Source organism: Oncorhynchus kisutch, linkage group LG21 (genome assembly GCF_002021735.2).
Source record: "Oncorhynchus kisutch isolate 150728-3 linkage group LG21, Okis_V2, whole genome shotgun sequence".
In the NCBI taxonomy this organism is placed as follows: Eukaryota; Metazoa; Chordata; class Actinopteri; order Salmoniformes; family Salmonidae; genus Oncorhynchus; species Oncorhynchus kisutch.
The window spans coordinates 37,629,713-37,653,079 of record NC_034194.2 but is presented as its reverse complement, the minus strand read 5'-3'; the positions used below and the strand labels follow the sequence as shown (position 1 = coordinate 37,653,079).

General features: G+C 46.3%; 2 protein-coding genes across 2 annotated transcripts in view; one reads left to right on the top strand and one right to left on the bottom strand.

Moving 5' to 3' along the window:
- Positions 1-10,248: 10,248 nt before the first annotated feature.
- LOC109866441 (isthmin-2-like) lies at positions 10,249-17,959 on the top strand. The gene is made up of 4 exons (XM_031800510.1): positions 10,249-10,275; positions 10,504-10,795; positions 15,427-15,636; positions 16,675-17,959. Exons 1-4 carry the CDS (start codon positions 10,249-10,251, stop codon positions 17,190-17,192), a joined length of 1,047 nt encoding a protein of 348 aa, XP_031656370.1. The 3' UTR covers positions 17,193-17,959.
- Positions 17,960-20,471: 2,512 nt separating this feature from the next.
- LOC109866469 (serine palmitoyltransferase 2-like) overlaps positions 20,472-23,367 on the bottom strand; it is a 43,508-nt gene continuing 40,612 nt past the window's right edge. The window contains exon 13 of the mRNA XM_020455156.2: positions 20,472-20,958. Coding sequence (XP_020310745.1) covers positions 20,946-20,958 — 13 coding nt within the window. The 3' untranslated portion in view covers positions 20,472-20,945. The remainder of the gene's footprint in view (positions 20,959-23,367) is intronic.

Below are 23,367 nucleotides of genomic sequence, written 5' to 3'. Positions count from 1 at the left end.
GGCATCTCTTATTGACATGAGGCACCTTTCAGGCTAATGTGTTGGCTGGCATCTCTTATTGACATGAGGCACCTTTCAGGCTAATGTGTTGGCTGGCATCTCTTATTGACATGAGGCACCTTTCAGGATAATGTGTTGGCTGGCATCTCTTTTTGACACGAGGTAGCTTTCAGGATAATGTGTTGGCTGGCATCTCTTATTGACATGAGGTAGCTTTCAGGATAATGTGTTGGCTGGCTTTTTATCCATGTAATAGTTTACTGGTCTCCTCTCCCTTTATGTCCATGCCAATTACCAGTCATTTCTGTGTGGAGATCACAACTTCTCTAAAATGGCTCTTCAATCCCCTCCATTTGGAAAAGTGGATCCCTAAGAGAGACACCCCCATTGATTCGTGAGCATTCCTTTTCTACCAAACAGCAGTGTAGAAGCTGTGAACAGATGAAGTCAGAGAGTGGTAACAGGTTTCTTTCTGGATCAGAGCTGCAGCATACTCATTCCGGGACAACACGTGGCTAAGGGACCTTCATTGGACAATGGATCCGAGATCAAACGCATACAGGCTATGCTCAACTCCAGATGTGATTGTATTAGTAGAAAACATCCACCCAACCATAGAGAAATGTAGCCAACTCTTTTAACCTAGTTCAATAAACCGTTCACCGGTGCGGACAGAGAGAGTGCGTGGTCTGCACGTGGCACTCAAAGCATCCTTGGCACTATAGTCCAAGTTGGTCTGGTTTTAAGGCGAGGATTGAAGAGCGCACATTGACCTAGACGCGCAATACAGGGAGGCAGACAGCGAAAGGAGAAATCAGTTGCGTCCTAGTGCGGCAGCGGGATATGGATTTTTCCACCGGACATTAGAGCGCATCTCTATCAAGAAGACGACTCTGAAGCTGTTGGTTGAATGAGGGACTTTCTTCTGGCTGGTTCAATTACGTGACTTGCTCTGGAACGAATCACGGAAAAGAACAAACGCCGATGATGAGATAAAATAAAAAGTTGATCTCGCAAAATAAATAACTGTAGTGAAAGAATACGTGTGATAGATTGAGTACCGCAAATACTGCCACTTGGTCTTAGTTGTCACTTCAATGGAGAAAATGTTTCTAGTCGGAGGGAGATGTCTAACGATAATTATCATCGTTTTAGTACTTTTCGTTGTGTTGGTGATGAGCTTTCCCAACAAACACCACCACAAACGCCACAATGGTGTTTTTTTGTTGGTAAGCAACTTTTTTCTTAATTATTTTCTTCTAGATTTTAGGTAAATAATACGTTCCAAATGTCACAGGATTTGGATACGAATTGAGCTGATGTAAATGATCCTCTATGAAATTAATTACAAATGTTACGCTATAGCCTAATATAATAGCTTATTTGTTGTCAGTTATCTCTTCAAATTGAAATTAACTTAAATTTATCCACAGAGAGGATCTGTTCTCGTGCCAGCGAAACTTACTGGAGTGTATGACATATTCTGAATTGTAATTAACTTCAGTTACAAAAGTTAACCTTCTAACAAACCAAATCAAAGAATCACAGACGGACAATGTTGTGCCTAACATTATGCTACACTGAAATCTCTAGGGCCTTGGGGTAAAGGGTTGTTCCCCGTTTCTCCATGTATAGTAAGATATCTAGGCATCGAGAGAAGGTCGTTCTGAGCTGCACGGAGCAGCGTAGTATTACACAGACAGCCTCCTCGTCTACAGCAACTATAACATATGGGCTTTCTGAATTCCCTTTGAAGCACATATCTAGCTGTAAGAGTAACTCATGTGGGTGTTTGTGCGGCTCATGGACATATATGGGTGTGTGTGTGTGTGTAGGGGCCTTGAAGGTCACCCTGAACAAAATCAGATGTAAGAATGGAGGAAAGGTTTAAACAGACAGATTCCAGAGCTCTATGAAATCGTTCCTCTGTACATTCTCTCCCCTGGGTCTCCTTCAATGGATGCCCTGTTGATGTCCTGATGCCCATAGTCTATAACTGATTGATGATGTCAGTTGGATGTCAAACAAAAGAAAAACAGAGAGGGAGAGAGACAGAGGGAGAGTGAGAGACAGAGAGGGAGAGGGAGAGAGTTAGAGTGAGAGACAGAGAGGGAGAGGGAGAGAGTTAGAGAGAGAGACAGAGAGGGAGAGAGTTAGAGAGAGGGAGAGTGTGAGAGGGAGAGAGAGGGAGAGTGTGAGAGGGAGAGAGAGGGAGAGTGAGACAGAGACGGAGAGTGAGAGAGTTAGAGAGTTAGAGAGAGAGACAGAGAGGGAGAGGGAGAGAGTTAGAGAGAGAGACAGAGAGGGAGAGTGAGAGAGGGAGAGTTAGAGAGAGGGAGAGTGTGAGAGGGAGAGAGAGGGAGAGTGAGACAGAGACGGAGAGTGAGAGAGTTAGAGAGAAAGCGAAATAGAGAAAGAGGGGACAGAAAGAGAGAGATAGCATGTTGTGATTCTGGTGGTGGTAATGAGTGTGCGTTTTGGGCACCAGTGACCCTACCTGGTAGATGCCAGTTTAACCAGGTAGAGGAGGGGCTGGTTTGAACAATAGAGGAGCAAGAAGAACAATAGCAAGGGCTTACATAACCCTAACCCAAACTTTACCCGAACTCAGCAGGGTTAAAGGAACCCTCAGCAGATCTCTCTCACACTGGAATAAGGTCAGAGGTCAGGCTGGTTGATTGTTTACTTTGGCCATCTGTGTTATTGGTTTTCCCCTTATCATGGGGGGGCTGAGGAGGGGTGTAGAATGTGGAGTGTGCATGGCCTGGTTCACAAATATTGAAACCTGTTCACTCTACCTATCTGTTTCTTCTCCCTCCCTCTCCTTGCCTCCTCACTCTTTCAAGGCTTGCGATCAAAGGGACCCCATAGTTTATTGTTATTCTGTAATGGTTTGGAAAGGGCCAAGTGTAGAGGCCTTTGATATCTGTGGACACATAAATCAGGCCTGCCTGCCTGTCACACCACTCGCCTGCCTGCCCTCTCTGCCCTTCCCTCTGCCCTGTCCTGCCCTCTCTGCTCTGCTCTGCCCTGCCCTGCCTGTGTTCCTCTCCTCTTACGCACGTTGGATGTGACAGAGCTTGCAAACCATTACAGACAACAAAGGGAAGCACATCCTAGAGCTGCCCAGTGACACAAGCCTACCAGACGAGCTAAACTAGTTCTATACTCGCATCGAGGCAAATAACACCGAAACATGCATGAGATCACCAGCTGTTCCGGAAGACGGTGTGATCACGCTCTCCGCAGCCGATGTGAGTAAGACCTTTAAACAGGTCAACATTGACAAGGCCGCAGGGCCAGACGGATTACCAGGACGTGTACTGTGAGCATGCGCTGACCAACTGGCAAGTGTCTTCACTGACATTTTCAACCTCTCCCTGACTGAGTCTGTAATACCAACATGTTTCAAGCAGACCACCATAGTCCCTGTGCCCAAGTACACTAAGTTAACCTGCCTAAATGACTACTGACCCGTAGCACTCACATCTGTAGCTATGAAGTGCTTTGAAAGGCTGATCATGGCTCATATCGACACCATTATCCCAGAAACCCTAGACCCACCTAAATTTGCACACCGCCTTAACAGATTCACAGATGATGCAATCTCTATTGCACTCCACACTGGGCTTTCCCACCTGGACAAAAGGAACAAGTATGTGAGAATGCTATTTACTGAGCAACTACAGCTCAGCGTTCAACAGCATAGTTCCCTCAAAGCTCATCACTAAGCTAAGGACCCTGGGACTAAACACCTCCCTGGAACTGGATCCTGAACTCCCTATAGGCAGTCTCGCTATTGTCGGTGATCACTGTTGTATCATCGGCAATCTTAATGATGGTGTTGGAGTCGTGCCTGGCCATGCAGTCATGAGTGAACAGGGAGTACAGGAGGGGACTGAGCCACCCCCAGGTGGTAAGGGTAGGTAACAACACATCCGCCACGCTGATCATCAACACTCGGGCCCCTCAGGGGTGCGTGCTCAGTCCCCTCCTGTACTCCCTGTGGTAGGCCTGATCACCGACAATGACGAGACAGCCTATAGGGAGGAGGTCAGAGACCTGTCAATGTGGTGCCAGGACAACAAGCTCTCCCTCAACGTGATCAAGACAAAGGAGATGATTGTGGACTACAGGAAAAGGAGGACTGAGCACGCCCCAATTCTCATTGACGGGGCTGTAGTGGAGCTGGTTGAGAGCTTCAAGTTCCTTGGTGTCCACATCACCAACAAACTAGCACGACAAAACCTATTCCCTGTCAGGAGACTGAAAAGATTTGGCATGGGTCCTCAGATCCTCAAAAGGTTATACAGCTGCACAATCGAAAGCATCCTGACTGGTTGCATCACTGCCTGGTATGGCAACTGCTCGGCCTCCGACTGCAAGGCACTACAGAGGGTAATGCGTACAGCCCAGTACATCACTGGGGCCAAGCTTCCTGCCATCCAGGACCTCAATACCAGGCGGTGTCAGAGGAAGGCCCTAAAAATTGTCTGTAGACTGTTCTCTCTGTTACCGCAGGGTAAGCAGAACTGGGGTGCCAAGTCAAGGTCCAAGAGGGTTCTGAACAGCTTCTACCCCCAAGCCATAAGACTCCTGAACATCTAATTAAATGGTCACCCAGGCTATTTGCATTGCCCCTCCCCCACGCATCCTATTTTATTATATACGTTATTATCTATGCATAGTCACTTGTGTAGTGCTTAAGAACAGCCCTTGGCCGTGGTATATTGGCCATATACCACACCTCCACCGGCCTTATTGCTTAAATATAGAACACCAGGTCCAATTAAATCAAAATACAGAACACCAGGTCCAATTAAATCAAAATTATAGATCACCAGATCCAATTAAATCAAAATGCAGCGTGGTTAATAATATACATCTTTAATGAATATGAATACGAATGATACAAAAACAACAAACGGAACGTGAAAACCTATACAGCCTATCTGGTGATATACAATACACTGAGACAGGAACAATCACCCACAAACACACAGTGAAACCCGGGCTACCTAAATATGGTTCCCAATCAGAGACAACGATAATCACCTGACTCTGATTGAGAACCGCCTCAGGCAGCCATAGACTTTCCTAAACAACCCTACTCAGCGACAATCCCAATACCTACTAAAACCCCAATACAAAAACACAACACAAAATAAACCCATGTCACACCCTGGCCTGACCAAATAAATAAAGAAAACACAAAATACTAAGACCAGGGTGTGACAAGATCCAATTAAATCAAATTACAGAACACCAGGTCCAATTAAATCAAAATTATAGATCACCAGATCCAATTAAATCAAAATTATAGATCACCAGATCCAATTAAATCAAAATGATAGATCACCAGATCCAATTAAATCAAAATGATAGATAACCAGGTCCAATTAAATCAAAATTATAGATCACCAGATCCAATTAAATCAAAATGATAGATAACCAGGTCCAATTAAATCAAAATGATAGATAACCAGGTCCAATTAAATCAAAATGATAGATAACCAGGTCCAATTAAATCAAAATGATAGATAACCAGGTCCAATTAAATCAAAATGATAGATAACCAGGTCCAATTAAATCAAAATGATAGATAACCAGGTTCAATTAAATCAAAATGATAGATAACCAGGTCCAATTAAATCAAAATGATAGATAACCAGGTCCAATTAAATCAAAATGATAGATAACCAGGTCCAATTAAATCAAAATGATAGATAACCAGGTCCAATTAAATCAAAATGATAGATAACCAGGTCCAATTAAATCAAAATGATAGATAACCAGGTCCAATTAAATCAAAATGATAGATAACCAGGTCCAATTAAATCAAAATGATAGATAACCGGGTCCAATTAAATCAAAATGATAGATAACCAGGTCCAATTAAATCAAAATGATAGATAACCAGGTCCAATTAAATCAAAATGATAGATAACCAGGTCCAATTAAATCAAAATGATAGATAACCAGGTCCAATTAAATCAAAATGATAGATAACCAGGACCAATTAAATCAAAATGATAGATAACCAGGTCCAATTAAATCAAAATGATAGATAACCAGGTCCAATTAAATCAAAATGATAGATCACCAGATCCAATTAAATCAAAATGATAGATCACCAGATCCAATCAAAACACAGAACAAAGAAGGAAGACAAGTCCTAATGTGTTTGGAAGCGTGTAATGACCATCCCCTAATTCTCAGAGGGACCTGACAAGACCCAGAGGAAGTCTTCAGGATCCTCCTCTCATCAGTAAAGAGCCAATCATGTTTGACAGGGGTTACCTCTAAATGGATCAGATCTGACCGAACAACAGGCTGACTTTTTTTATGGGAGAATTGCAGCCACTGAAAAAGTACAGTCTGTTCTCGGGCCCATAACCAACTGTTTTGTCACCACTCCAGATTTTGGTTTAAACTGCACTATATTTCAGACCGCAAACTGGCACTGCTTCAGTTACTGAAGTCCTGTCAGATGTTTGGGCTATTTATTACCACTGTAGATACTGGCTGTATTAAAAGCGTTGAGTAATAGAAGACCCTTACCTGACCTTAGATACATTTTTAGTGGCAACTTGATCTATAAAGGATGGTTGACATTTACATTTGAGTCATTTAGCAGACGCTCTTATTCAGAGCGACTGACAAACTAGTGCATTCATCTTAAGATAGCTAGTTGAGATAACCACATACAGTATCACAGTCAGAGGGAGGAGAAGAGGGAGAGACAGAGGGAGGAACAGAGGGAGAGACAGAGGGAGGAACAGAGGGAGAGACAGAGGGAGGAACAGAGGGAGAGACAGAGGGAGGAACAGAGGGAGAGACAGGGAGAGACAGAGGGAGGAACAGGGAGAGACAGATGGAGGAACAGAGGGAGAGACAGGGAGAGACAGAGGGAGGAGAAGAGGGAGAGACAGAGGGAGGAGAAGAGGGAGAGACAGAGGGAGGAACAGAGGGAGAGACAGGGAGAGACAGAGGGAGGAACAGAGGGAGAGACAGGGAGAGACAGAGGGAGGAACAGAGGGAGAGACAGGGAGAGACAGAGGGAGAGACAGAGGGAGAGACAGGGAGAGACAGAGGGAGGAACAGAGGGAGAGACAGGGAGAGACAGAGGGAGGAACAGAGGGAGGAGAAGAGGGAGAGACAGAGGGAGGAACAGAGGGAGAGACAGAGGGAGAGACAGAGGGAGGAGAAGAGGGAGAGACAGAGGGAGGAACAGAGGGAGAGACAGAGGGAGGAGGACCTTAGGGAGACCTATGGCTTCTGTTTGTTGAGTGTAGCTGCACATTCTTTACATTTGAGTTATTAGCAGACATTCTCATCCAGAGTGAGTTCCTGTAGCAATTAGGATCAAGTGCCTTTCACAAGGCTTGGGGATTTGACCCAGCGACCTTTCGGTTACTGACCCAATGCTCTTAACCGCTAAGCTACCTGCTGCCCTAGGGCATGGCAGGACACGGCAGATTGAAACACAGGACCAGCCTGCCCACCATCCCAGGGGTCCCACGACTTCGAAGCGCTCTCATTAAAACTAGAGAATCTGGCACAGGCTCCTCTTTGTCAAAGGCCTGGATGCCAGGGCTCTGGCTGCTGTGGGAAATAAATGAGAAGCAGACGAATGGACGGGGTTTGGCTGGTTGGTCTGCTGGTTTGTTGCCCCAATGGTTTCTAGGAGCTCTGTCACTAAGTCATAGCATGGTGCAAATGTTTTTCCTGGGCAAATAGCTAAAGCAAGTAACCTTTGTATCTTAAACTAGCCAGTAATCACTGTATTGTTTATGATTAATGTCATCAAGGTCTTCAGAGCGGTCCAGTCCACTGTGTTTCATCATGATGATTAATTGAGGTGTCCTATCTTTTTCCTCAGGCTCGTGCTCAGCCGCCCATCAGTGGGGTCCATCATGGACCGGAGGCCCTGGAGCAGCAGAACCAGGTCCAGAGCCTCCTCCCCCCTGTCACTGAGCACCGTCACAAGAGGAGGTGGTTCCACTCCCAGCACCGCTCCGTAGGGGTTCTGCCCCAACCTGAGCCTGAGGAGATCAAGCCCTTCGTTCTGGACCTGAAGAACTTCCCTGAGCTGGCCAACACAGACATCAGCTCGCAGAACCCCAACATCCAGGTGTGGTGACAAATATTGATAGTATTTTTATAATGTTTTTCTAGCCCCTCGAGCGATTTACATTTGTACGGGGGAAGCTCGCCTAGTATAAATAATACATATACATAATATATGACATTTAGCAGACACTTTATCCAAAGGGACTTACAGTCCTGCATGCATACATTTTCCATATGGTTGGTCCCGGGAATCAAACCCAGAATCCTGGTGTTGGAAGTGCTAGAGGTGTCATTACAGACACCCTGGTTCGAATCCAGGCTGTATCACAACCGGCTGTGATTGGGAATTCCATAGGGCGGCACACAATTGGCTCAGTGTCGTCCGGGTTTGGCCGATGTAGGCCGTCATTGTAAACAATAATTTGTTCTTAACTGACTTTCCTGGTAAAAAAATTTAAAAGTTTCAAAATATATATATGTATATATGCTCTACCAACAATGCATTGCACCCTGGTAAAGCAGGGAAGAGCAGTGATTATAGAGATCCTTTATCTTGATTCCATTCTGTGGTGAGGAGTTTCTACTTGGCATGAATGGCAATTCAGCAGAACACGACGGTAACTACTTTCACATTGAATAAATAGTTCCAATCCTCACCTTCACTTCTTCCATTTCCTGTGATTCCTCCAGCGATGAGCCTCAATGTCTTCAGCATGTCCTTTCCTGTGATTCCTCCAGCGATGAGCCTCAATGTCTTCAGCATGTCCTTTCCTGTGATTCCTCCAGCGATGAGCCTCAATGTCTTCAGCATGTCCTTTCCTGTGATTCCTCCAGCGATGAGCCTCAATGTCTTCAGCATGTCCTTTCCTGTGATTCCTCCAGCGATGAGCCTCAATGTCTTCAGCATGTCCTTTCCTGTGATTCCTCCAGCGATGAGCCTCAATGTCTTCAGCATGTCCTTTCCTGTGATTCCTCCAGCGATTAGCCTCAATGTCTTCAGCATGTCCTTTCCTGTGATTCCTCCAGCGATGAGCCTCAATGTCTTCAGCATGTCCTTTCCTGTGATTCCTCCAGCGATGAGCCTCAATGTCTTCAGCATGTCCTTTCCTGTGATTCCTCCAGCGATGAGCCTCAATGTCTTCAGCATGTCCTTTCCTGTGATTCCTCCAGCGATTAGCCTCAATGTCTTCAGCATGTCCTTTCGTTGAACTCATCTCAATCCCACAGTGGTTAGTTCCATCTACTGGTCGACTCAGGGCAGTTCAGGATGTGGTTAGCTGGAGCTGGATGTAATGACCCCATGCAGGCTCTACCCTCTTATGGTCTCTCCGTGTTGCCTGGTGCTGACAACTACTATGGGAGTGAGCTAACGTACAGGTTGAGTCCTACAGTAGTGGCCTACCAGTGTAATGAGATGTTGTTACGCGTGGGATCTTCTGACTGAGTGCTCACGGATCCTCTCATGTCTGACTGGTTACGCGTGAGATCTTCTGACTGAGTGCTCACGGATCCTCTCATGTCTGACTGGTTACGCGTGAGATCTTCTGACTGAGTGCTCACGGATCCTCTCATGTCTGACTGGTTACGCGTGGGATCTTCTGACTGAGTGCTCACGGATCATCTCATATCTGACTGGTTACGCGTGGGATCTTCTGACTAAGTGCTCACTGATCATCTCATGTCTGACTGGTTACACGTGGGATCTTCTGACTGAGTGCTCACGGATCATCTCATATCTGACTGGTTACGCGTGGGATCTTCTGACTGAGTGCTCACGGATCATCTCATATCTGACTGGTTACGCGTGGGATCTTCTGACTAAGTGCTCACTGATCATCTCATGTCTGACTGGTTACACGTGGGATCTTCTGACTGAGTGCTCACGGATCATCTCATATCTGACTGGTTACGCGTGGGATCTTCTGACTAAGTGCTCACGGATAATCTCATGTCTGACTGGTTACACGTGGGATCTTCTGACTGAGTGCTCACGGATCATCTCATATCTGACTGGTTACGCGTGGGATCTTCTGACTAAGTGCTCACTGATCATCTCATGTCTGACTGGTTACACGTGGGATCTTCTGACTGAGTGCTCACTGATCATCTCATGTCTGACTGGTTAGGTCAGAGCTAGAAATTAGGGATGTAAATCCCTTGATACTTCTGAAAGGTATGTTTTATGTGTCGTCAGTGAATTTGGTAAACATCTCTTGCTTACATTGTGGCTTTCCAGTGACAGTTTTGTGTGCATCCTCCTATTAAAGTATGCATTTTTGTGAAGTAAGTGTTCAACATTTTAGTTTTGGCAGACTTTGTGACCATATAAGGACTAGTTGTAGCTATCTTAGCATGTCCACAGAATCAATATCAATATCATGCTTCCACAATGGTTCTCTAAATGATTCGCTCTGCTTTCCTCCCTCCCAGGTGACCATTGAGGTGGTGGACGACCCTAACATGGACTTAGAGATGGATCTGATAAAGGACTGGATCCCCTCGTCCTCTGTAGGCTGGCTGGGGGGTAAGAAGCTGTTCTGGCCTCTGTTCTGGGGATACACAGACGCTGACTCCAGCGAGGATGGGACGGGCCGCTCAGTGCCGGAGGAGACTGGAGAGGAAGAGGAAGTCGAGGAAGATTACCTGTTGGAGTATGGTAGTGAAAAGCCCCTCCCTAGCGGTCGCTGGAACGAGGGTTGGGACGCCACACAGAGCTACTATGGTGAGGCTTTCTTTTGTTCGCTAAGTGGCACAGTGTCTGTATAGCAGGACAAAGTCGTAAAAAGAAAAATGGAAAAGAACAGTGATCTCTGATCCACTTTTGCATGCCTCAGAGTAGTGGATCATTTTAAAATGGCCTACAAAAGTTGAGAATGTTATTGTTTTGAAATAGTGAGAAACAAACAATTAAGGATTAAGAAAAATACAGGATTAAGAAAATACAAGAGAATACAATTAAGGATTAAGAAAAATACAGGATTAAGAAAAATTTCAATAAGTGATTCGTTAGGAGAGAGAGAGAGAGAGAGAGAGAGAGAGACAAGGGGCTGAGGACTGCGGCAGGGCTGTACTGACTGAGGACTGCGGCAGGGCTGTACTGACTGAGGACTGTGGCAGGGCTGTACTGACTGAGGACTGTGGCAGGGCTGTACTGACTGAGGACTGTGGCAGGGCTGTACAGACTGAGGACTGCGGCAGGGCTGTACTGACTGAGGACTGTGGCAGGGCTGTACTGACTGAGGACTGCGGCAGGGCTGTACTGACTGAGGACTGTGGCAGGGCTGTACAGACTGAGGACTGCGGCAGGGCTGTACTGACTGAGGACTGCGGCAGGGCTGTACTGACTGAGGACTGCGGCAGGGCTGTACTGACTGAGGACTGTGGCAGGGCTGTACAGACTGAGGACTGTGGCAGGGCTGTACTGACTGAGGACTGTGGCAGGGTGGCAGGGCTGTACTGACTGAGGACTGCGGCAGGGCTGTACTGACTGAGGACTGCGGCAGGGCTGTACTGACTGAGGACTGTGGCAGGGCTGTACTGACTGAGGACTGCGGCAGGGCTGTACTGACTGAGGACTGCGGCAGGGCTGTACTGACTGAGGACTGCGGCAGGGCTGTACTGACTGAGGACTGCGGCAGGGCTGTACTGACTGAGGACTGCGGCAGGGCTGTACTGACTGAGGACTGTGGCAGGGTGGCAGGGCTGTACTGACTGAGCGAGCTATGCTCTGCGAGCACTCGACCGTCAGGCCATTGTGGAGCTCCAGCCTTTGAAGTGGACACTGGGTCCCAACTTGCAGCTCGCTGTGGAGGCCTGCTCTCTTTTGAAGATGGGCCTGATGCGCTCGCTAATGGCAGCATGAGCCTGTTCCCCCGGATGGACAAAACAGCCCACTGCTTGTGTATAATTAGAGGGCAGATTGGGAACAGGGGATGACAGGGGCCATTCGGCTGGGTCTTTCATCCCCCCTCCGGGCCCCCCAGACCCCGACTCGGCCCTCTGCCCTGGGCCCTAGGCGGCAAGGCCTTTTGAGCCTGTTCAAGAATTCGGGGGCTTTCGGGACGTGGATAACATTTACGCCTTTATTGTTTTTTGTTTCTCTTAGTTCTCAGTCGGTTTTCTCCCTGTGCATGATGGGAAAAGAGCATAGTGCCTTCTGGCTGCACAGGCAGGCAGCTTTATTCATCCCTGTAGACCACAGCAGAGCCAGGCAGCTCTATTCATCCCTGTAGACCACAGCAGAGCCAGGCAGCTCTATTCATCCCTGTAGACCACAGCAGAGTCAGGCAGCTTTACTCATCCCTGTAGACCACAGCAGAGCCAGGCAGCTCTATTCATCCCTTTAGACCACAGCAGAGCCAGGCAGCTCTATTCATCCCTGTAGACCACAGCAGAGCCAGGCAGCTCTATTCATCCCTGTAGACCACAGCAGAGCCAGGCAGCTCTATTCATCCCTGTAGACCACAGCAGAGCCAGGCAGCTTTACTCAGCCCTGTAGACCACAGCAGAGCCAGGCAGCTCTATTCATCCCTGTAGACCACAGCAGAGCCAGGCAGCTTTACTCATCCCTTTAGACAACTGTGAGCATGTAGCTGTGTGCAGACAGTATGCACACATTCATCAACATTGAACGTCTCTAAATGAGGTGCATGTGATCTAGGAACAGGGCAACAATGTTTATGAAGTGATCCGATCTGAAGGTTTTTAGTGAACATAAAGTATGTCAGTCAGGCTAGCGTAACGTTGGGGCTTCCCTTCTGTAATTTAAATGTTTCTGAGAAGAGTCTATTCCTGTGTTCTGGCCGTATGGTGAGCTGGCTGTGCCACAAAGGACACAGCTGCGCCTCCGCCAAAGCTGCAGTTTCTGCACCCACCTCATCTCGTCGGTAATCGAGGGCGGACATGTTTTCAGTATCATTAAACACCAGAGGAGAAAGGTTAGACCAGAGGAGAAAGGTTAGACCAGAGGAGACAGGTTAGACCAGAGGAGAAAGGTTAGACCAGAGGAGAAAGGTTAGACCAGAGGAGAAAGGTTAGACCAGAGGAGAAAGGTTAGACCAGAGGAGACAGGTTAGACCAGAGGAGAAAGGTTAGACCAGAGGAGAAAGGTTAGACCAGAGGAGAAAGGTTAGACCAGAGGAGAAAGGTTAGACCAGAGGAGAAAGGTTAGACCAGAGGAGACAGGTTAGACCAGAGGAGACAGGTTAGACCAGAGGAGAAAGGTTAGACCAGAGGAGAAAGGTTAGACCATGGGAGCAAGGTTAGACCAGAGGAGAAAGGTTAGACCAGAGGAGAAAGGTTAGACCAAAGGAGAAAGGTTAGACCAGAGGAGAAAGGTTAGACCAGAGGAGAAAGATTAGACCAGAGGAGAAAGGTTAGACCAGAGGAGAAAGGTTAGACCAGAGGAGACAGGTTAGACCAGAGGAGAAAGGTTAGACCAGAGGAGAAAGGTTAGACCAGAGGAGAAAGGTTAGACCAGAGGAGAAAGGTTAGACCAGAGGAGAAAGATTAGACCAGAGGAGAAAGGTTAGACCAGAGGAGAAAGGTTAGACCAGAGGAGAAAGGTTAGACCAGAGGAGAAAGGTTAGACCAGAGGAGAAAGGTTAGACCAGAGGAGCATTCAACTGTACATAGAAAAGCCTCGTTATGGATTTGGATTTTTCTGTCATGGAAACAATGATAAAATAGACCTTCCTGTAAATTCACTTTACACTTTTAGTAATGTGGATGTTAAGGGATTAGATGGAGTTTTAAGAGGTTATTTACTTATCCTTGTAATGTCTACAGTCTAGCTTCTGGCTCTTACGTCAGTGCAGTAAATGCATCTAAAACCAAATCTAGCTTTGTTTCTCAGCAGCACTGTTTACTACAGTGGTGGAAAAACTACAGTGGTGGAAAAAGTACCCAATTGTCATATTTGAGTAAAAGTAAAGATACCTTAACAGAAAATGACCCAGCCACCCAGTAAAATACTACTTAAAAGTCTAAAAGTATTTGATTTTAAATATACTTAAGTATCAAAAGTATAAAACTCCTTATATTAGTCAAACTAGACGGCACAATTTTCTTGTTTTTTACATTTACGGATAGCCAGGGGCACACTGACATAATTCACAAATGAAGTATTTGTGTTTAGTGAGTCCTCCAGACCAGAGGCAGTAGGGATGACCAGGGATGTTCTCTGTTTAGTGATCCACCAGATCAGAGGCAGAAGGGATGCGCAGGGATGTTCTCTGTTTAGTGAGTCCTCCAGACCAGAGGCAGAAGGCATGAGCAGGGATGTTCTCTGTTTAGTGAGTCCTCCAGACCAGAGGCAGTAGGGATGACCAGGGATGTTCTCTGTTTAGTGAGTCCACCAGATCAGAGGCAGAAGGGATGCGCAGGGATGTTCTCTGTTTAGTGAGTCCTCCAGACCAGAGGCAGAAGGCATGAGCAGGGATGTTCTCTGTTTAGTGAGTCCTCCAGACCAGAGGCAGTAGGGATGACCAGGGATGTTCTCTGTTTAGTGATCCACCAGATCAGAGGCAGAAGGGATGCGCAGGGATGTTCTCTGTTTAGTGAGTCCTCCAGACGAGAGGCAGAAGGCATGAGCAGGGATGTTCTCTGTTTAGTGAGTCCTCCAGACCAGAGGCAGAAGGCATGAGCAGGGATGTTCTCTGTTTAGTGAGTCCTCCAGACCAGAGGCAGAAGGCATGAGCAGGGATGTTCTCTGTTTAGTGAGTCCTCCAGACCAGAGGCAGAAGGCATGAGCAGGGATGTTCTCTGTTTAGTGAGTCCTCCAGACCAGAGGCAGAAGGCATGAGCAGGGATGTTCTCTGTTTAGTGAGTCCTCCAGACCAGAGGCAGAAGGCATGAGCAGGGATGTTCTCTTGATAAGTCTGTGAATTGGACCATTTTCCTGTCCTGCTAATCATTCATAATGTAACGAGAACTTGTGGTTGTCAGGGAAAATGGAGTAAAAATACATTATTTTCTTTCAGAATGTAGTGTAAAAGTAAAAGTAATCAAAAATATAAATAGTAAAGTACAGATTCCCCCAAAAAACAACATAAGTAGTACTACTAATGAACCCTTTCAAGTTGTTTTCCTTGATGGCTTGTTAAGCACAGGTGGTGAACCAGCCAAATGCTTCTAATTGGAGTTCTACACAGTTAGGATGTAGCCTAGTTAGGAAATCCCACAGCTGGGAGAGAAATTCATCTCTTACTGATTAGAGAGTAATCATGTGATGGGGGAGAAGTGTGTGTGTGTGTGTTACCTCCATAAAATGTAAAACAGCTTAAATAGGAGAAACATTATACATCTAAATGCATTATCAGTTAATATCATGAGTTTTGTTTTGGACCCCCACAGAGAAGGAGGAGACGGAGGAGTGGAGTGCCTGGTCTCCGTGCTCTGTCACCTGTGGTCATGGAGAGAGGAAAAGGATACGGTCCTGTGGTTACTCCTGCACCCTGACAGAGGCCTCCAAATGTGACATGGAGCCTTGTCCAGACGATGTCAACACTGTGGCTAAAGCTTTCCCCTTCGAGATGGAGAATGGCACTGAACCTTTTGGCACAGGTACGTTGAATACCCTTTATCGATTTACACCTGGGAAAAAAATATATATAACAGAACATAACAGAGCAGAGCAGGGCAGAACAGAGCAGGACAGAACAGAGCAGAACAGAGCAGAACAGAGCAGGGCAGAACAGAGCAGGGCAGGGCAGAGCAGGGCAGAACAGAGCAGGACAGAGCAGAGCAGGACAGAGCAGGGCAGAACAGAGCAGGACAGAGCAGGGCAGAACAGAGCAGGACAGAGCAGGGCAGAACAGAGCAGGGCAGAACAGAGCAGGGCAGAACAGAGCAGGGCAGAACAGAGCAGGGCAGAACAGAGCAGGGCAGAACAGAGCAGGACAGAGCAGGGCAGGGCAGAGCAGGGCAGGGCAGAACAGAGCAGGGCAGAACAGAGCAGAACAGAACAGAGCAGAACAGAGCAGGGCAGGGCAGAACAGAGCAGAACAGAACAGAGCAGAACAGAGCAGGGCAGAACAGAGTAGAACAGAGCAGGGCAGAACAGAGCAGAACAGAGCAGAACAGAGCAGGACAGAACAGAGCAGAACAGAGCAGGGCAGAACAGAGCAGGACAGAGCAGGGCAGGGCAGAGCAGGGCAGGGCAGAACAGAGCAGGGCAGAACAGAGCAGAACAGAACAGAGCAGAACAGAGCAGGGCAGGGCAGAACAGAGCAGGACAGAACAGAGCAGAACAGAGCAGGGCAGGGCAGAACAGAGCAGGACAGAACAGAGCAGAGCAGAACAGAGCAGGGCAGGGCAGAGCAGGGCAGAACAGAGCAGAACAGAGCAGGGCAGGGCAGGGCAGAGCAGGGCAGAACAGAGCAGGACAGAACAGAGCAGAACAGAGCAGGGCAGGGCAGAACAGAACTGAAAAGAGCAGGACAGAACAGAGTAGGACAGGGCAGAACAGAACTGAAAAGAGCAGGACAGAACAGAGTAGGATAGGGCAGAACAGAACAGAACAGGGCAGAACAGAACAGAGCAGAAATAACTATGTAATTAGATGGTAATTGACACAATGGCCTCCCTCTGCTCTCCTTTTAGACGTGGACACCTGTGAGAAGTGGCTGAACTGTAAGAGCAACTTCCTCCAGAGATACCTCAACCAGGTCCTGTCAGAACTACCCAGCTGCCCCTGCACTTACCCCTCGGCCACCGCCGCCACCGTGGTCAGCGTCTTCGACGAGGGACACGACCGGCCGTTCCGTTGGCGCGACGCCAGCGGCCCTAAAGAACGCCTGGACATCTACAAACCCTCGGCGAGGACTTGCATCCGCTCGGCCCTCTCCGGCGACGTCGCCACGCTCGCCGCCCAGCACTGTTGCTACGACAACCGCGATCATCTGATCACGCGGGGGAAGGGTGCGGGAACGCCCAACCTGATCAGCACAGAGTTCTCACCGGAGCTCCACTTCAAGGTGGACGTGCTGCCCTGGATCCTGTGTAAAGGGGACTGGAGCCATTTCCACGCGCTGCGACCGCCCAACAACGGCCTGGTCTGCCCGGAGAACCCCCACCAGGACGTGTTCATGAACGAGCTGGAGGAGGCCCGGGAGTACTGAGAACACGAGCAGTCGCCAAAACTACATTACCCAGAATGTGCCAGAACAGTGGGGTCCAATCCTAACTTGAGAAAAGAAAGCAGGGATGTTTTGCATTGCATTAAAGTCAATAGGAAGTTTGGGGATTGTGAAGTTGAAGATGCAAGTTAATCTCAAGTTAGGAGTTGGCACATTAAACATCATGCGACCAGGCTCAACAGAAAATAATTGAACTTCATTGAACTGAACAACAAAAAAAAAGAGATGCAGTCCTGCCGATGTGTTTCGCATCCAGTAAGATTCCCAGCTCTCTCGATGTCTGTCCACACTCCTGTGTGCATGTAAGCATGACGTTGTCATCTAGCCTGTTGGTGTTGTAGGAGCTCTGTCTGACCATCAGTGTTGGGGGTAACGCGTTACAAAAGTAACATGTTATATAATCAGATTACTTTTATGAGTAATAGAGTAAAGTAACGCGGTACTTTTTCAAATTGGGTAATACATTACATGACCAAAAGTATGTGGACACCTGCTCATTGAACATCTCACTCCAAAATCATGGGCATTAATATGCAGCTGGTCCCCCCCTTTGACGCTATAACAGCCTCTACTCTTCTGGGAAGGCTTTCCACTAGATGTTGGAACATTGCTGCGGGGACTTGTTCCATTCAGCCACAAGAGTGTTAATGAGGTTGGAAGCTGATGTTGTGCGATTAGACCTGGCTCGCAGTTGGCGTTCCAATTCATCCCAAAGGTGTTCAATGGGGTTGTCGTCAGGGCTCTGTGCAGGCCAGTCAAGTTCTTCCAAACTGATCTCAACAAGCCATTTCTGTATGAACCTCGTTTTGTGCATGGGGGCATTGCCATGCTGAAACGGGAAAGGGCCTTCCCCAGAATTGGGCCTTAGACAGAATCGTCTAGAATATCATTGTATGCTGTAGCGTTAAGATTTCAAATCAAATCAAATGTACTTATAAAGGCCTTCTTACATCAGCTGATAAACAGCAAACAGCAAGCAATGTAGGTGTAGAAGCACGGTGGCTAGGAAAAACTCCCTAGAAAGGCCAGAACCTAGGAAGAAACCTAGAGACGAACCAGGCTATGAGGGGTGGCAGTCCTCTTCTGGCTGTGCCGGGTGGAGATTGTAACAGAACATGGCCAAGATGTTCAAATGTTCATAGATGACCAGCAGGGTCAAATAATAATCATCACAGTGGTTGTCAAGGGTGCAACAGGTCAGCACCTCAGGATTAAATGTCAATTGGCTTTTCATAGCCGATCATTCAGAGTATCTCTACCGCTCCTGCTGTCTCTAGAGAGTTGAAAACAGCAGCTCTGGGACAGGTGGCACGTCCGGTGAACAGGTCAGGGTTCCATAGCCGCAGGCAGAACAGTTGAATCTGGAGCAGCAGCATGGCCAGGTGGACTGGGGACAGCAAGGAGTCATCAGGCCAGGTAGTCCTGAGGCATGGTCCTAAAGACTTAAAGGTTAAGACCGAGTCTGCATCTCTCACATGGGTAGGCAGACCGTTCCCTAAAAATGGAGCTCTATAGGAGAAAGCCCTGCCTCCAGCTGTTTGCTTAGAAATTCTAGGGACAGTTAGGAGGCCTGCGTCTTGTGACCGTAGCGTACGTGTAGGTATGTACGGCAGGACCAAATCAGAGAGATAGGTAGGAGCAAGCCCATGTAATGCTTTGCAGGTTAGCAGTAAAACCTTGAAATCAGCCCTTGCCAGTGTAGGGAGGCTAGCACTGAAATAATATGATCAAATTGTTTGGTCCTAGTCAGTATTCTAGCAGCTGTGTTTAGCACTAACAGAAGTTTATTTAGTGCTTTATCCAGGTAGCCGGAAAGTAGAGCATTGCAGTAGTCTAATCTAGAAGTGACAAAATGCTACATTTTTCTGCATCATTTTTGGACAGAAAGTTTCGGATTTTTGCAATGTTACGTAGATGGAAAAAAGCTGTCCTTGAAACAGCCTTGATATGTTCATCAAAAGAGAGATCAGGGTCCAGAGTAATGCTGAGGTCCCTTCACTGGAACTAAGGGGCCTAGCCTGAACCATGAAAAACAGCCACAGACCATTATTCCTCCTCCACCAAACTTTACATTCAGCACTATACATTGGGGCAGTCTGTCAGACTGCCAGATGGTGAACCGTGATTCAATATTCCAGAGAATGTGTTTCCAATGCTCCAGAGTTCAATGGCAGCGAGCTTTACACCACTCCAACCCACGCTTGGCCTTGTGCATTGTGATTTTAGGCTTGTGTGCGGCGGCTCAGGCAATGGAAACCCATTTCATTTAGCTTCCAACCAACAGTTATTGTGCTGACGTTGCTTCCAGAGGCAGTTTGGAACTCGGTAGTGAATGTTGCAACCGAGGACAAACAATTTATACACGCTATGCACTTCAGCACTTGGTGGTCCTGTCTGTGAGCTTTCACTTTGCAGCTGAGCCGTTGTTGCTCCTAGACCATTTCACAATAACAGCACTTACAGTTGACCGGGGCAGCTCTAGCAGGGAAGACATTTGATGAACTGACTTGTTTGAAAGGTGGCATCCTTTGATGGTCCCAAATTAAGTAATATTGTAACGGAACGTGTTACTTTTGTCAAATGTAACTAGTAATTACAACTCTTTCGAGTAACAAATCCCAACACTGCTGAACAGAGCAACATAACTATGGTTAACCTACTTCCTTATATGATTTTGCTATGTGAGATGTTTGATACTGTGGTAAGTCTTATTTTGAAGAGGGGAATGGTGAGACAGAACATGTCTGGGCCAATTGAAAAGTCTTAACGATGCTGCTAAGAGAATATACTTCAGATGTGATAGGGACTGGAGAGGAATCTACATATGGTTGCACTAACGTGCATGAATTTGAGCGATTCTTCTTTCAAATATATATTTATGACTGAGGAGAGAATTGGGTCTAAAGATCTTGACAAACAAGAACAACCTCCAGCAATTCATGGTAATTCATGATAACATGCAAAACAGATGTTCTTACAAGGTGGCGTGATCTGGTCTGGACTGAATTTATGATCCACAGTCTCAACAATGACAGCTTGATAACCTTCAATCATGGATGTTTCTACTGTTTTCTCAGGGGAACTCAAGTTGTTAGAGAATATAGTCCATTTTTACATGTACCTCAACAGTGGAGAAGTATCGGGACCCAGTGGTTCAGAATGCTCATTCACATAAGTGGTACATGTTAGGGAAATGGAAACTGCAGAGGAAAATGGATAATGGATAAATACACTTAAAATTACGAAATGATCCTCTTTGTGCGTTATTTGGCATGTAGTCTTTAATGTAGTCTTTCAATTAATGTAATTACATTTAAATAGCTTTTTGCGTTGCTGTGTTGTATTGGCAAAGGCTTCATTATAGAAGGAACACCTATAGTCTTAATGTTTACGCTCCAAACCTTTATCAGGAAATCTAGATTTGGAATGACATGTAAGGAAGACCTTTTATTTAATGTATACAAAACACAAACAATGGTGTATAAGCATATATACCCATGTTTATATATTATAATTGTGAAGGGATGACTTGGCAGAAATGCTGCATTGTTAATTTGTACAGTACAGTATTTATTGTCCGTTTTTTAAAAGTCTGCTCCAACTTTGACTCTTCTAAAACCCACATGGGGCACTATTACGGACTAAAAATCGGACAACTTTCCCAGGTTTCTCTGAAATGCTGAACATTTCTGGAATCAGAAATGCTGCGAGGGGAATCATCCAACCTGGAATTCTTCAACCGGGATTTCTGTAAAAAAAAAAAGAAAAGACGTTGGTTAAGTTTCAGGAATGTTGCAACTCTACTACGGACAGACACTGGCGCCACGGTGACGTCGCATGACAGGACCACTCCCAACATTGACTATATTAAGTGTCTGTATATACTTTGATATTTTTATTTTATTTCAGTGAAAATATGTCGTGACAAATACAACAATGAATATAAAGACATTTTCTGGCTCGTTTGAAGGTGTCCTTATGTAACGGATGTGAAACGGCTAGCTAGTTAGCGGTGTTGCGCGGTAAATAGCGTTTCAATCGGTGACATACTTGCTCCGAGACCTTGAAGTAGTGGTTCCCCTTGCTCTGCAAGGGCTTTTGTGGAGCGATGGGTAACAATGCTTCGTGAGTGACTGTTGTTGACGTGTGCAGAGGGTCCCTGGTTTGCGCCCGGGTATGGGCGACGGGACGGTCTAAAGTTATACTGTTACACTTATTCAGTCCAGTTTACACACATTGATGTGAAATCAAAGTGTGTTTGTCACATGAACAGAATACAGCGGGTGTAAAGGTACTGTGCAATTATGACTTGTAGCTCTTCTTAAAAGTTCAGAACAAAATGTAAAAGTAGCAAAATTATTAATGTACAATGTTCTGTTTCTCTGTGTGGCTGACTTCCCTCAACTCCCACTAGGCCTCTACTCATCCACTACATTACAAAAACACAACATTAGCGAACTTTGACAGGCCTGCGTTTTTACTCAGAGTAGCATCATTACCAAATGTAATGTTTTCACAAGAGCCTGATCAGTGAAGGACACCCTCGGTATCTCTCTCAGGGTTCCAGCTAGACAGCCAAGGAGAGAAGCAGACTTTGTTTTTCCATTTGATGTACCTTAACCAGGACCATCCAGGCCCGCTGACTGATCTTACAAAGCTGAACCCATAGAGATGCTGAACCCATAGAGATGGAATGATCCCCAGCCTTAGCACGTGTAGAGCAGCAATCTGCTTTCAATTGGAGACAAAACAGACAAACTTCCTCCATATTAGAACAGGCAGAATGTTTTGTTTGACGTGTTTATTACCCAGAGCTCCTCGATCTCCAGTGTTGGATGCAAACAAAGGGATTGGATCAAAGAGGAACTTGTCTGTCAATGTTGATTTTGTTAGGAAGAGGGGAGGATTGGAAAATTATGGAGTAGAACATTGAGATGAGATCTACACTGGAGACAATAAAAGAAAAGAAAAGTTAATTCTGGGCCACATTAGATGTTTCAGATGTGTATTAGTCAAGCTTATGAACTTCATTGACAAGTTCAATTTGACAGTGTGTTTCTCAAGTATAGAATCACTGATGTGTATCCCTCAAAAGGTAGTCGTAATTTGTGACGTCATCACTATGTGGATGAATAGGAATCAGGATTTATCTTTGCACCCTGATTCAATCACACATGGATATAATGTGTAATTTTACTCGTGTGTTCAAACTGCTTCCATTATTAGATTCGCTTAAACACCATGGATCAACAGGATTCGGATGTTGACTCAATTTGCTTCATCAACGGTGGTCTACAGATGACATCAATTTGTTTTTACAGTTCAACACAGATTTGGAGAACCCGGCAGAACTAACACTTCTTAGACTGATACATTCTTACCTATTAGTTACTATAGAAATCACAGGGACTCAGCTCTCTGTCTTAATTAAGGGCATTATCAACTGGCAGGGATGCACACGGCGAACCTATAACCATGATAGGGTTGTGGAAGCAAGATGCTACAGGTTGGGAAGGAAACATCACATCTCCATTGATTCATGATTCTATGGTTCACAGACAGCATCAAGGCCATCAATCTGTTTTCAGGGTTGTTCTACTGCATAATCATGTCTGTCCATATACCCTCACAGGCAGTGGTGTAAAGTACTCAAGCAAAAATACTTTAAAGTACTATTTAGTAGTATCTGTACTTCATCATTTATATTTTTAACTGTTTATGACCTGTACTTCACTACATTCCTAAAGGAAAATAATGTACTTTTTAGATAGAAACTGTCTCTGAGCCTGTCGGTATCAGACCTCATGCTCCGATACCATCTGCCCGACGGTTAAGGTAGAGAACAGCTCGTGGCCGGGGTGTATGGGGTCCTTGATGATACTGCGTGCCTTCCTAAGGCACCGTTTCCAGTGATGTCCTGGATGGGGGGGGGGGGTGCATGGTACCAGTGGTGCCCTGGATTGGGGGGGGGGGCACGGTACCAGTGATGTCCTGGATGGGGTGGTGCAGCGGTAGTATTTGGAGAGGACCCGAGGTGGCATGCCGAGTAGAGATGCTGTTGTACCCTCTCGACAAGACAAGAGTGGTGATGTTGTCGGTGCACAACTAGGGTCAGAACTTAACTTGTGACGCTCTATTGATGTGGATCGGTGTCCCC

Coding starts and splice junctions, on each gene's coding strand:
- LOC109866441 (XM_031800510.1), top strand. CDS start 10,249: ATGTTTTATGTGTCGTCAGTGAATTTG. Junction 10,276..10,503: donor ATGTGTCGTCAGTGAATTTG/GTAAACATCTCT, acceptor CCTCCCTCCCAG/GTGACCATTGAGGTGGTGGA. Junction 10,796..15,426: donor CGCCACACAGAGCTACTATG/GTGAGGCTTTCT, acceptor GGACCCCCACAG/AGAAGGAGGAGACGGAGGAG.